This window comes from Callorhinchus milii, unplaced genomic scaffold, assembly GCF_018977255.1.
Source record: "Callorhinchus milii isolate IMCB2004 unplaced genomic scaffold, IMCB_Cmil_1.0 Scaffold10, whole genome shotgun sequence".
In the NCBI taxonomy this organism is placed as follows: Eukaryota; Metazoa; Chordata; class Chondrichthyes; order Chimaeriformes; family Callorhinchidae; genus Callorhinchus; species Callorhinchus milii.
The window spans coordinates 8,359,585-8,374,271 of NW_024704751.1; the positions used below are offsets into that span (position 1 = coordinate 8,359,585).

Here is a 14,687-nt window from a genome sequence, read left to right on the forward strand (position 1 = left end):
CTCCCAACCTGAAAAGCGCTGTATCAAATGCAAGGATTATCGTACAAATAATACAGCAGTTGGTTCTCGATTACTGTTACTTATTTCGGGGAAACAACCTTGTGTAAAATGTTTGCTTTTATTTCCCCAGCAGAAAAACAGATTGTACATCGGCTCCCAACTCAGATTAACCATTATTGAAAATCAACACAGTTGTTTGAACAGGCAGAACAGGCAAACAAGCTCTGGGTAAACACAGAAGGAACATTCCAGAACCCATAGGAATCGACTGCGGACATGAGGTGGCTGGCGGTGGTCATTCTCCTCGGCTCCTTCGTCTGCCCAGCGTCCACCGACCAGGGTAAGGGGGAAACGGGCTTACAATCCATCAGGCTCTACAGCACTTCACTGAGGGACCATCGCGGTGTTGAAAAGGCTGACGGCTAGATTCCCGGGACGTCATGGGGATAAAGGAGCGTGGGGTAAAGGCAGGGAAATAGTTTCAAAAGATGTGCCAGGGTCTGATTAACTGGTGGAACAGGATTGACGGACTGAATGGCCTCCTCCTGCTCCTATGAGAGAGTTGAAGGCAACTCAAACCCGAATCTCCCGTGCACTCTCCTTCTCTCTCGCTCCCCGTCTCTCTCTGGGGCTGCTCATATTTGCCCCGGGTTTGCCGTTACTTGTGTTTCAGGCAGTGCCTCAATGTGCTAACCACTGGTTAGTGCGCAGTTGAGCTGATCCCCAGAATCCAAAAGGTCCCAGGGTAACATGGCTGTCTGGGCTGAATTTGCTGATTACAGCGGGGAGGATAGTGTGGGTGTTACGGTTGACTTTGGTGCCCTTGAGCACTTGCTCCTGCTGGATAGTGCATGTGTGGTCATTTCAGCCCAACTTCTAGGGATATTAAATACCCCGCTGACAGTCTAGGCTAACACACAGAGGAGTGAGGTGATTGAGGCTGGCAGGAACTCTGAGGATGTTGCTTTCTGTAATGACGCAGATTTCCACTTGTTTTTGCCTCCTGTGGCACAGGTTCCTGTGTCGGCCGCTGTGCTGATGGCTTCAACGATACCCATAAGTGCCAGTGCGACAATCTCTGCCACTTCTACAAGAGCTGCTGTGTGGATTATAGCACCGTGTGCAGGCGAGGTAAAGAAAGTGGCACAAAGGCAGCATCACTCTCACTCATGGAAATACTGAACACAGTGTAGAGGGAGCTTTAGAGTGTCTCTAACCCACTGTCACTGACCTGGGAGCGTGGACGCACGGTGTAGAGGGAGCTTCACTCTCAAAGCTCCAACTGGTATGTCGGAGGCGTGGCTTGTCCCGTTAAATTGAGAGGAGATCCCCAGAGTGCCCTTTTGCTGGTGTAGCTCTGTGTCAGTCACTGCCTGGAGCACTGTGTGAGGAAGGACACTGAGAACTCTTGTTATGAAGGTTCATATTTTTTTAAAGAAAGAGTAGAAGTGAGGAGAAGCCTAACCATGTGTTTCTCTCCTGGTGATTGCTGCCCCAGCCCGCGGCGATGTCTTTACTGTGCCTGAGGATGACGAAGAGTTTGATGTTGACATTATTGGGGGAGTTACAGGCTCCAGTCTTCCATCTGCCGCTTCAACAACAGCCTTGTTGAGAACGACAACGGTACCAGAGACAGCAACAGAACCGGCAACGACGACTCTGGAACCAGAACCCAAACCCAATGACCTGTGTTCCGACAAAGAATCCTTTGATGCCTTCACTGACCTAAAAAATGGATCCATATTTGCTTTCAGAGGTAAGAGCATTCAGCATTCACACACATACACACAGACGTGCACTTTTCCAGCAGGTGTCATCTGATAGCGAACGGCAGCAGGAGCCTTGACTGGTCTGACCTCTTCCCATCCGGGGACACTGAGGACTATTGTTGTACTGCACTTCAGGCTCCAGCATAATGGTGTCTGTCTCCCAGGGCGCGCACACATTGATCTCAATAGCTGTCGCTTGTGCCATTAATTACACTTACAAGGCTGTTATCTGATGGTTTATCACCTGTGTTAGAATTCCTGTCCCACCCCTTGCTGGTTCCCCTGTCTGTCTGAGGTTCTGAACTCACTGGGCCCCGGCATACTTTGCTGCACGTGCCAAGCTACGGTAACATCCAAATCCCACGTTTCGTCACCACACCGTCTCCCCCACACTGTCTATTCCCAGTCCATGCATCATTCCCCCTGCCTTACCTCATTCAAAGAGCGTCTCAAGACCTTCCTCTTTGACCGTGCGTTCGACCACCCTCCTACGCCCATCCTCCCTGCCCTCCAGCCCCCCACACCCTGATCCCAATCCTCGGCTCGGGTCAAAATCCCTGACTGTCCAGCATCTTGGGACATCCTCCCGACGTGAAAAGCGCTTTACAAATGTAGTTTGTTGCTGTTGTTGTCTCCCCCACACACTCGCCCCCACACACTCACCCCCGCACTCACCCCCACTGCCTGTCTCTCTCTTCACAGGAGACTACTTTTATGAACTGGACAGTTACAGCTTTCGCGAAGGATATCCTAAACGCATCAGTGATGTCTGGGGCATCCCAGGCCCCATTGATACGGCCTTTACACGTTTAAACTGTGAGGGCAAGACGTACATCTTCAAGGTAAACTCTGGTCGGCTCCCTTTATTCTCTTGCTCCTCGGTGCTGACTGGTGACGGGGTTTGCTCCCCAGCACCACCTCAGCCGGGCGGCCTCTCTCCATGCCTGAGCCAGGAATTGTGTCCACAAGACATCCAGCTGGCTCCAAGGTGACGTTCCCAGCATGGAATATCATAATCTGAAGCTGTAAACCACTCCAGCCTTTACAATATAATCATAATAATAATCCTTACATTTGGAATAGCGCCTTATCAGGTCTGCGAGACATCTCAAAGCGCCTCGCAGGATATACTGCAATGCGGAGTGACTTTGTTTTGTATTTCCTGCTAGTTGTAATCACTCAGCCTCTGGTAACATCTTGGTAAATCCACACTGCACTCTCTCTCCATTGCCACAACCTCCTCCCTGCAGTAAGGTGACCAGAACTGCACACGGCATCTCCATGTGGTCTGAACAAGGTTTTATACAAATTGAACATTACTTCCCCACTTTTATACTGTGATCCTCTCAACATTAAGCCCGGTTCTCTGTTTGCACTATTTATGGCCTTGACCACCTTTGTTACTAATTTTAGAGACTTTATTCAGCTGAATCTCTTAAGTTCTTAGCATCTAAGATAAAATGGCTTCTTTATTGCTCCCACCAAAGTCAATCACTTCGCTTTGTTCTGTATTAAACTGCATCTGCCATCTCCCTGCCCATTCTGCAAACCTGTTTGCCTTCCTGTATCTTCTTTGCAATCGTCTTCATCACTCACCACATCCCTGGGGGTGTGATTCCAAAATTTGTAAATTTCTATATCTGAGTCCAAATCATTTATGTACATGGTGAGGGGGGCAGGAGCAAGAAGTGAGGAAGGGAAAGACAGAGAGAAAGACTCATCCACAAACATAAAGTATTAGTTGTTCCTTCCCACCTTCATTTGCAGGTAAGACCTTTTCCATATTGCCCATAGGTGAGAGAGAGAGACACAGAGAGTGTGAGTGGTTGAGTGTGAACGAGGAAAGAGAAAGAGTCTTATTTGCCACTAGTAAATATTTTACTTTCTGCTCTACCCAGGGTGATAGCTACTGGCGTTTTGACGATGGCAAACTGGATCCCAGATACCCAAGAAAGATCAAGAGAGGTTTTCCCGGCATTCCGTCAAACTTGGATGCCTCCTTCGCATTGCCCGCCTCCAACATTAATGGCAACGAGCGAGCTTACTTCTTCAAAGGTAAACAACAAATTCCAGCACTGCCCAATGCACATAAACCCTCCACAGAGTCGTCACTCCTAATGCTCACGTTATTTTCATCAAAATATTTTTTCTGTAGGAAATCAGTACTGGCAGTACGTTTTTGAAAATCAGCCCAAACGGTCAGAGTGCCTGAAAACATCGGAGTCTGTGCCCTTCCAGAGATATGCTATAACAATGTTGGACCCGTGGGAAAGTCTTTTTGAAGTGCTATTTCAAAGCTCTGTATCTGGTGGTAATGTTTGTACGAGCAATCTCTTTGTACCTCTCCCCCCAACTCCCCTCTCCCCACCCTCTGTCCTCCACTCCCCTCCCTCCCCAGCCAATCTGTGCTATTAGAAACGAGAAGGGAGTTTTGTGATGTCCTCGCTAACAATCCCCCAAATTAATTGGTCATTAGGGTATCAACCTGACTCAGTCAGTAGCACTCTCGCCTCTGAGTCGGACTATTGTGGGTTCAAGCCCAAAGTCAGGACTTTGAACCCACGTAGTCCAAGCTGACACTGCGATGCAGTGCTGGGGGAGCGCTGAGTTGTTGGAGGTGCCGTCCTTCGGATTAAAGGTTCAACTGAGAACCCATCTGCCTGTTCAGGCGGATGTTAAAGATCCCACAAGAACAACAGCAAAATGACATTTATAGAGGACCTTTCACGTCGGGACGACATCCCAAAGCGCTGAAACGGTGCTATGGAGTTACGGTGTTACGGTCCCACAGCGCTATTTGAAAAACAAAGGGAGTTTCTCTCTCCCGGTGTCCTGTCCGACAATCCCTTAAAAATCCAATCCATCAATCACTCCACGGCTGTTTGTGGGACATTGCTGTGTGCAAATTGGCTTCCGCATTGGCTCCAAACTACACAGTCACTGCACTTGACAGTGAGTCCTGGAAGTCGCTGTATGAAATGTAAGAGTATTATTGTGAGGGTCGATGATGACTTTGTGTTCTAGATGGCGCCATTGGACCAGGCTCTGTCTCCCGGGACTGGCTGGGACTTCCCTCTCATGTGGACGCCGCGATGACCGGAAAGCTCTTGATGATTCGACAAGATGTTCTCATCCGACAGAGGGGTAGGAACAAACCAAAGAGCAGAAGGTGGAAGAAAAAGAAGCATCATTCCTCCAGCATGGAATTTGACTTCTACATGCCTCCTGGATTGGTTCCCAGTCAGAGTGTCTACTTCTTTGCTCAAGGTATCGTCCTGGCGTTTAAACCAGAATCATTCACATCCATCGAGACTCTCAAAGCAAGCTGTTCATCCAACCCCACCGCCCTGCCCTATCCCCACTCCCTCCTCGCCGGTCTCCCCAGGTCCACCACGGAGGTCAGGCTTTCAGCCATTACACCTCAAAACTTTGGAACACTCTCCCTCAATCCCTCCGCCTTGCCCCCTCTCTCCCCTTTTTCAAGTCCCGCCTGAAAACCTTACTTTTCGACCGTGTTTACGGTCACCCAGACCCAGCCCCCCCACCCCCCTCCGGCTTGGAGTCAGGCTCCGCTAGCGCATGTCTCTCAGGTCCAATGCTCTGGGACACTATCCTGCGTCTGTGTGTGCATCTTTCATTCTCTCTGACAGTCTGTGTGTATCTTTCATTCTCTCTGACAGTCTGTGTGTGTATCTTTCATTCTCTCTGACAGTCTGTGTGTATCTTTCATTCTCTCGGACAGTCTGTGTGTGTCTCTCATTCTCTCGGACAGTCTGTGTGTGTCTCTCATTCTCTCGGACAGTCTGTGTGTGTCTCTCATTCTCTCGGACAGTCTGTGTGTGTCTCTCATTCTCTCGGACAGTCTGTGTGTGTCTCTCATTCTCTCGGACAGTCTGTGTGTGTCTCTCATTCTCTCGGACAGTCTGTGTGTGTCTCTCAGCTGCAGGGGCCTGACTAACCCTTTTCTCGTTACAGACGAGTATTACCGCGTGGACCTGGAGTCCAAGCAAGTGGCGCTCGTGGACCCGCCGTACCCCCGGTCCATCGCCAGATACTGGTTCAAGTGCCGCGAGTCGGAGTGAGACCCGGACTGACCTGATATCTGCATCAACTGTGGCCAAGACACACACTGTGAACCCTATTGGAGAGGAGGACCTCCGGCCGACCACAGCTCACACACGTACCCGAGTCCTCCACAGCAACCAATAAACACACAAAGTCAACCTGAGTGCTTCTGCCTCTCTCTCTCTCTCTCTCTCTCTCTGTGAGGAACTGTGCTGTCCTGAAGCCGGGGTTACTTTCCAAGACAACTAAAAACACACGCAGTCACCACACTTTACAGTCTATTCCGTGAAGCGCTTTGAGGCGTCCCGAAGGCGCGATGAGGCCCTGTGTATCGCAGGCCATGGGGTGTAAATGCTAATAGCGGGAAATAATTATTAATTAATTAAGAATAACTTGGGTGGTCGGGAAGGTCCTGCCTCCGGGCAGCGGCTGCGGTGGGGGACTGCAGGCGGGGACAGGAGCCGGAGATGGGAGGGTGGGGGGTGCGCAGAGCAGAGACACCCAGAGGGGAGGGAGAGAGGGTGAGAGGCGATGCTGCATTGTGGATGATGTAATGCTTTGTGCAGAGGCGCTGTGGATGCTCCAGTGCAGTCTCCTGTGTTGGTTGCAGTGAGACAGAGAGAGAGAGACAGAGAGAGAGAGAGAGAGACAGAGACAGAGAGAGAGGGAGACAGAGAGAGACAGAGACAGAGAGAGAGAGAGAAGTTGATGTTCTTGTCCTGTGCCTTAAAGCATCTGATGTGACTGCACTGAGACAGACAGAGCAAAAGAGGGAGAGAGAGAGAGAGAGGGAGGAAGCAGTTGGATGTTCCTGTGCTGTGATGTAAAGCCCTCTGTCTTCTCGCAGTGAGAGACAGACGTGGAGAGAGAGAGAGAGAGGAGGAGGAAGGGAAGGAGGGAGAGGGAGGGAAGGAGGGAGAGGAAGGGAAGGAGGGAGAGGAAGGGAAGGAGGGAGAGGAAGGGGAAGGAGGGAGAGGAGGGAAGGAGGAGAGGAAGGGAAGGAGGGAGAGGAAGGGGAGGAGGGAGAGGAAGGGGAAGGAGGGAGAGGAAGGGAAGGAGGGAGAGGAAGGGAAGGAGGGAGAGGAAGGGGAGGAGGGAGAGGAAAGGGAAGGAGGGAGAGGAAGGGAAGGAGGGAGAGGAAGGGGAAGGAGGGAGAGGAAGGGAAGGAGGGAGAGGAAGGGGAAGGAGGGAGAGGAAGGGGAAGGAGGGAGAGGAAGGGGAAGGAGGGAGAGGAAGGGGAAGGAGGGAGAGGAAGGGGAGGCAGCAGTTGGATGTTCCTGTAGCGCATGTCTCTCAGGTCCAAACTGCTCTGGTTTCTCGCCATGTTGGGCTCAGAGCAGCATCTCTCAATGCCGGGGTCCAGCCCCAACCCCTCCAACCCCATCCCTCCAACCCCAACCCCCCCAACCCCTCCAACCCCATCCCCTCCAACCCCAACCCCCCCAGCCCCATCCCCCCAACCCCATCCCCCCCAGCCCCCGCCCCCGCCCCCCCAGCCCCAACGAGGAGGCGATGGCAGCCACGCAGCGCCTCTCAGCGCCTCTCCGACGCGCTCTGAGCGCCCTCCGAGCGGCCCGCGGCTCCGGGGAGGAGCAGCAGCGGCTGATGGCCGAGATCCAGGGGCTGGTGCTGGAGGGGTGGGGTCTGGCGGCCCTGGGCCGGGGGGTGGCCGCCGCTCTCTGCGACCTCATCCGTCTGGAGGGAGGTCTGGACCGTCTCCTGGAGCTGCTCAGGTCCCCGACCGCGGAGATCAGGTACCGGGCGGCCAGACTGCTGGAGCAGGTACTGGTCACCGAGAACAGGTGAGGGGGGGGGGGGGGGGAGGGGGAGGGGGAGATGGGGGTGGGGTGGGGGTAGATGGGGTGGGGGTGGGGGAGATGGGGGTTGGGGTGGGGGGAGATGGGGGTTGGGGTGGGGGAGATGGGGGTTGGGGTGGGGGAGATGGGGTTGGGGTGGGGGAGATGGGGGTTGGGGTGGGGGAGATGGGGGTTGGGGTGGGGGAGATGGGGGTGGGGGTGGGGGGAGATGGGGGTGGGGGTGGGGGAGATGGGGGTGGGGGTGGGGGAGATGGGGGTGGGGTGGGGGGAGATGGGGGTGGGGGTGGGGGGAGATGGGGGTGGGGGTGGGGGGAGATGGGGTGGGGTGGGGGGAGATGGGGGTTGGGGTGGGGGAGATGGGGGTTGGGGTGGGGGAGATGGGGGTTGGGGTGGGGGAGATGGGGGTTGGGGTGGGGGAGATGGGGGTTGGGGTGGGGGAGATGGGGGTGGGGTGGGGGGAGATGGGGGTGGGGGTGGGGGGGAGATGGGGTGGGGGTGGGGGGAGATGGGGGGGGTGGGGGGAGATGGGGGTTGGGGTGGGGGAGATGGGGGTGGGGGTGGGGGGAGATGGGGTGGGGGGAGATGGGGGTGGGGGGAGATGGGGTTGGGTGGGGGGAGATGGTTGGGGGGCACTTGGAGACGTCTCGAAGACGTGATTTGGGCGCCGGGTCAAACACAAGGATTATTATTGTTATTGTTATTAGCCGTCAGTTTTCTCCCCTTTCGTAACCCCCACCTCATTCCACCCCCCCACCCCCACCCCCCACACCCCCACAGCCCACCCCCCCCCCCACCCCCCCACCCCCCGCACACACACATTGACGAGTTTAGTAAAATCTCTTCCTTTATTTCCCCAACAACAATATCTATAACTGAGAGAGGCCATTGCGAAACCCGGTTATTTGAGGAAATTCTGAGCGACACATACAGTAAAAACCACATCCTCTGACGTGTGAAGGCATCGGTTAGCGCCGCTTTGCCTTCGAATCCGGTTCAACAACAAAGCAATAACATGCATTCTTTCCAAGGGGTGGGGGAGAGATGGGGGGGCGAGGGGGGGGGGGTAATGTTTCTGAGCGCGGGGGCTTCATTGTCATTGGTGTTTGTGTTAATCAGAGGGGCCTCGTAATGTCAGGTGCCAGTGACAGTGTTGAGAGGGGGTGGGGGAGGGGGGAAGGTGTTGGGGTTGGTGTGGGTGGGGTGACTGGGGTGGGGGTTAGGGGGCAGTCAGGTGGTGGTGGCGGGTTGGCTGCCGGGGTCTAGTTGTGCCGATGGGCTCTCTGTGACTGGCGTCTCTCCCACAGGGACCGTGTGGCTCGCACGGGCTGGGCTTGATCCTGGAGCTGGTGAGGGAGCGCGAGGACGTGCCGATGGCCAGGGTCATGTCCGGGATCCTGCAGCACATGTTCAAGCACTCGGAGGAGACCTCGTACCTGCTGATCGCCAACGGCGGGCTGGACGCCATCCTATACTGGTGCCGGGGCACGGACTCAGCCCTGCTGCGGCACTGTGCCATGGCCCTGGCCAACTGTGCCATGCACGCCGGCCACAAGAACCAGCGGCTCATGATCGAGAAGAACGCAGCGAATTGGCTGTTCCCACTGGCCTTCTCCAGCGACCAGCTGGTCAGGTTCCATGCCTGCCTGGCCATCACCGTGCTAGCCACCAACAGGGAGATCGAGAAGGAGGTGGAGGGGTCGGGGACCCTGGACCTGGTGGAGCCCTTCATCGCCTCGCTTCACCCCGAGGAGTTTGCGCGGAGCTGGCTCGACAGCGGGGAGAACTCGCAGGGACGCACACCCGAGGACCTGCAGAGGCTGGTGCTCCTGCTGGACAGCCCACGACTGGAGGCTCAATGCATCGCGGCCTTCTACCTGTGTGTGGAGGCCGGCATCAAGTGCGAGCAACACAAAACCCAGGTGAGGGCTGAGAGAGAGAGAGAGAGAGAGGGCAGGGCTGGTCCCAGGTCATGGGTAAGAGACTCCCTCTCTACGCTGTCCGTCCACACTCCCAGGTCCGTGACAGGACAGGTTAGTCTCTGTGTAAAAGTGGAGTTGATGATCGTTAAGTAAGGTGAGGGTTTGCTGAGTGACACGAGACTTGGGGTTTGAGGGACAAGGTCAGGACAGACACCAGGAAGTACTTCTTTACACCGAGGTGAAGTAACAGCTGGAATACGTGACCAAGAGTGGGGACTGAGGTCGGCTCGGTGTTGTCTGGGGTGTGGGGGTGGGCATACAGACCCGACGGGTCACCATCTCTCTCCTCTCTCTCTCCCTCGTTGCAGATATTCTATGAAATCGGAGCAGTTCAGAGCCTCAAGCGGATCGTGAGCTATTCCCGGAACGTCACCACCTCGGCACTCGCCAAGAAGAGCCTGAAGATGATGGGGGAGGCCATTCCTCGCCGGCTCTCCCCGGCCGTGCCCAACTGGAAACCCTGCGAGGTGCAGACCTGGCTCCAGCAGATAGGCCTGAGCAGCTACTGCCAGAGGTTCCTGGTGAGCGGCGGAGAAGGGGGAGAGGAGAGGGAGCGGGTGGGTGGAGGAGCAGTGGGAAAGCCTGCCAGACAGTGATCTCAATGGCAAGCCACGCCGTTTTAGCTGGTTTCTCAATTACCAGCGAACACACTCAATTCGGTCACTCAATCCACGGCTGTTTGCGCTCCTCGCTGTCACGCGCTCTGGGACTTTACCCCGCGTGAGGGACGCTCTCCAAGTGCAAGTTGTTGATGTCGTTGGCCGCCGCGCTTCGCCCATGAAATACACAGACACTCCACTTTACAGTATATTCTGCGCAGCGCTTTGAGACGTCTCAACAACGTGATAAGGCGCGGTATCAAATGCAAGGATTATTATTATTATAATTATTATTATGATTACTTACCTGAAATGCACTGTGTAGATGTAGGTTGTTCTGGTAGACGTGTTGTGTGGGTTGAGACGAGCCTAGTTGAGATGAAGCTGAACACTGACCAGGATTATCACATCCCCAGGAGCTGGAGGTGGATGGAGACCTGCTGCTGGTCATATCTGATTCCGATTTAATGGAAGATCTGGGAATAACATCCAGCATTACTCGCAAAAGGTGAGGAATTGCTCGTATTTATATATAGAGATATTGATCACCTCAGGCTCCACGCTCCGTTCTCCCTGCACTTAAAACCCCACTGTAGACTGGAACTCGCCATCCTCACCAGCCATAAACTGCGGCTAATCCAAACCTCCAACGCCCACATCCTCACCCCCACCAAACTCCACACACCCGTCGAACCTCCGTCTCGCCCCCTCTCTTTCTATCAGTCTTTAAATCATGTCTCACCTCTTCGACCACGCCTCTGGTCCCCTCCCCCTCCCCCTCAGCTCATCATCATACCCCATCATTGCGAACTGCTCCGAAACGTTGCCCTGGGTGAAAAGTGCCGCATAAATGCTGCCGTTGTATCCGTAATAATATCCTGAATTAAAGGGACCTCAATGTGACTGATGGCCGGGGTTATGTATAGCTGGGAGCTCGCGTCTGTCGCTTTAACCGACCCACTCTGAGTCTCACCGGCAGGTTTCTGCGGGAGCTGACCGAGTTGAAGACGTACGCCAATTACTCGACCTGTGACCCCAGCAACGTGGCCGACTGGCTGGGCAGCATCGACCCCCGCTTCCGGCAGTACACCTATCACCTGGTCCAGGTGGGCATGGACCGTGCCAGCCTGCCCACCGTCACCGACACCCAGCTGCTCACCGACTGCCGAGTGCACCTCGCCTTCCACAGAGCTCGTATCCTCCTCGCTGCCCGGGGTAAAGGTCCTCACGTTGTCACACTCGCACCCAGGGTCTCTCTCCCCGTCACGCTCACACCCGCACTCCTCCCTGCCACACTCGCACCCAGAGTATGCGAGGAGGGTGGGGAATGTGTGTGCCAGGGGGAAGTTATATGCCGGATGGGGGGAGAAGTGGGGGGGAACGCATGGTATAGAGGGTGGGGGGATTGAACATAGGTGACATAGGTGAGATGCTGCAAGGAGCGCCATGCCTGGGTCAGCGATGGACTGAGCCGTCGAGAGGTTTTGTTGACACACAGGTCGGAGCTAGCCAGGGGCCTGGGGATGGGGGGGCAGTCATATCGTTGCTCCAGTCCCCGTGCTGAGCAGAGTTCAGGGCTGGTGACTGTTGGCTGTGGAGACGTCTTGTGGCTTTTTCATTCCCAGAATCTAACGTGAAAGGGTTTGATTTTCAGAGCTGTTGCTGCCGTGTTTGCCCGACAGCTGTAATAACTCCTGCTCGGAAGGGCCAGATGTGTTTATCAGTTACCGGAGGACAACAGGATCACAGCTGGCCAGGTTTGCACATCTGTATCTAGGGCTGGGATAGTCTCAGGGCCAGAAGGCCTATGGGCTTGACCAGAGCCATTGGTTCAGTCCATCTCCATCCCAAGCAAGGTCCTGGGTCCCAGCTTTGGGCTCTTGATCCTATGGTATCTCATGATGGGTGTCTGGATCACTCGGATGTTTAATTTTGTGGGTGAGCTGTGCTCATAATGTACAGTCACTATACTTGACAGCATCTTCTGCGAAGCGCTTTGAGATGTCAAATGCGAGGGTGGTTATTACTATTAAGGGCAAAATACTGCAGATGCTGGAAATCTGAAATAAGAACAGAAGTGGCTGGGAACACTCAGCAGGTCAGGGAGCAGCTATGGAGAGGAAAGTGAATTAACATTAACTATCATTACTATTATAATAATCCTTATAATTATAATAATCCCTGTTAATCTCCTCGTTGTTGAGGGTGACTGGGGCTGGGATGTGGTCTCTGACCATCGAGTGAGTCCCTGTCAATTGCCTGTTGCTGCCCCTCAGTCTGTTAAAGGTCCATTTGCAGCTGAGAGGATTCAGCGTCTTTATTGACGTGGAGAAGCTCGAGGCCGGGAAGTTTGAGGACAAACTGATCCAAAGCGTGAAGAAGGCGAAGAACTTTGTGCTGGTTCTGTCGGAAAAAGCGCTGGACAAGTGCATGGGGGACACCGAGATGAAGGACTGGGTGCACAAGGTGAGGGTGTGCTGGGTGCACAATGACAGAGACACAGCAGTGTGGTTGTTGCATGTCCGGGAGTCACGTGTGTTGTCCTTGCCCTGGCATCTCTCTGACCTGCTGGCACCCCTCTGCTCACCCCCCACACTCCGCTAACACAAGGCTGAGTTCCTCCCCATCCGCCAACCCCTCCGCTCCACCATCAGCGGCCGTGCCTTCACCCGCCCTAAACCTCAATCCCTCCGCTTCGCCTCCTCTGACTTTAAATCCCACTTTAAATCCAACTTAACCTCTTCCCTACGTCTACGGTCACTTCCCCCCCACTCCATCCCCAGCAGTGTCCAGTGCTCCTGAGACATTATTCTGCATGAAAGGGCGCTGTATAAATACAGGTCATTGTATGTGAATCGGCCAAAGCAAAGTGTCCTGGAGGTTTGGTCCCCAGTTGAGTGCAGAGATCGACGTGTTCCTCTGTACTTTGCCCAGGAGATTGTGATGGCCATGAACAGCGGGAAGAACATTGTGCCTGTGACTGACCACTTTACCTGGCCGGATTCCAGATCTTTGCCCGAAGACATGAGGGGAATCCTGAAATTCAACGGCATCATGTAGGTAACCCAGTCTCCGATCCTGTCATGATTCTCTCTCCACCCCCACCCCTGCCTCACACCAACCAGGCTCCACCCAATTGGACCTCTGTTCCCCTGCGTCGGGTGTGGGGTGGTGGGGAGTGGGGGGGAAGATTGTATAAGGTAACTACTTTTATTATTTGACGAGGGAATGTGTGCACAATTTGGATGTTAAGCAATCGTTTCCATTATCGTAGTCCCTCAGTCAATGATTATACAATGAGCAAATACTCTCTACGGTAAGAAGCAATAATGGGAGCAACCGGGCTATCAACGAATCAAGTATTGATCAGTGTTACCTGTCCCTGGGAGTGCAGGAGGCAGCACAGGGTATGGCTCGATCTGCCTCTCATTGATCTTGACGTGAACTCTTTATTTTTATGCCTGATTTGTTATTGGTTATTGCATAAAGCCCAGACCCATCAAATAGCACCTACACCCTTTGGTTAAAACTCACAGGCCCGTTCCTGTGAAGCACATTTACCAGCAGTGTTCAGTCCGTGGCAGGATTGAACACGTGCCAACTAAATAATTTCCCCCCCCCCCACTTCTCCTTATCAGAAGTAGTCAACCAAGGCAAGGACATGATGTTTTCCTGCAGTTAACATTTTATATTGGCTCCTTCCTTACACTTGTAACGAGGGGAGTGAGTGATTGTACGAAAGCGAGTGACTGCTGAGTACTGATCAGTGCTGTGGTTGTCCATATTGTAGTTCTGGCTCATTCGCTCTCCGTTCCTCCTCACATTCAGGTGGTGCCATGAATATCAGGACGCCACCATCGAGAAGATCCTGCGCTTTCTCTACCACCCTTCCCACCGGAACTCCATAGTCACAATGGACAGCAGCGAGAAAGCCATCAGCCCCCAAAGGCATGCCTCGACACCCTGACCCCGGACCCTCTCATCCCCAACGAGAGACAGCGCCTGGGGTGGGTGGGGGGGGGGTGAGGGCAGGATGGAAGGAAGGCATCTTCTAACCTCAGCAGCTTCTAACCTCAGGATCACGTGAGACATGGACCATGACATTGTGTGAGGCATCCCTGACCTCTGTGTCCAAGGTCTCCCTCTCCTCCCCCAGTCCATCTCTCCCCTCCGCCAACCCCCCGCCATACCCCTGCATCTCTTCCACCCCCAACCTTGTCTCCCACGATGACTGCGTTCCTCTGGTGCAATAAGTCACTCCTTTACCAAACACCCTCTTACCCCCCTGCCTAGTGCCTTGTCGCTCCCATACACTGATATTCCTGATGCAGTAGAAAGCGCCAAACTTCACCCGAGCTGTTAATTTCCACACGAAGACGCTCTCGCTGTGCAGCCGCTTGTGTGTCTCCCAGAAAAAGTGTCGTCTCCGGGCCACCGGGTGAGACGTGGTGGTGAGCG

General features: G+C 54.2%; 2 protein-coding genes across 2 annotated transcripts; both read left to right on the plus strand.

Annotated features, from left to right (window-relative positions):
- Nucleotides 1–242: 242 nt before the first annotated feature.
- On the plus strand, nucleotides 243–5,990 carry vtn (vitronectin; the record flags this gene model as incomplete). Its single annotated transcript, NM_001292259.1, is given in 8 exon segments — nucleotides 243–340; nucleotides 1,015–1,131; nucleotides 1,499–1,756; nucleotides 2,472–2,611; nucleotides 3,668–3,824; nucleotides 3,925–4,080; nucleotides 4,794–5,036; nucleotides 5,745–5,990. Coding segments are annotated over 8 exon segments (1,242 nt in total). The 3' UTR covers nucleotides 5,852–5,990.
- Nucleotides 5,991–7,346: 1,356 nt separating this feature from the next.
- On the plus strand, nucleotides 7,347–14,228 carry sarm1 (sterile alpha and TIR motif containing 1). Its single transcript, XM_042338575.1, is given in 10 exon segments — nucleotides 7,347–7,636; nucleotides 8,956–8,969; nucleotides 8,972–9,570; nucleotides 9,939–10,151; nucleotides 10,646–10,737; nucleotides 11,209–11,444; nucleotides 11,884–11,986; nucleotides 12,506–12,695; nucleotides 13,164–13,285; nucleotides 14,058–14,228. Coding segments are annotated over 10 exon segments (1,998 nt in total). The 3' UTR covers nucleotides 14,197–14,228.
- Nucleotides 14,229–14,687: the final 459 nt, after the last annotated feature.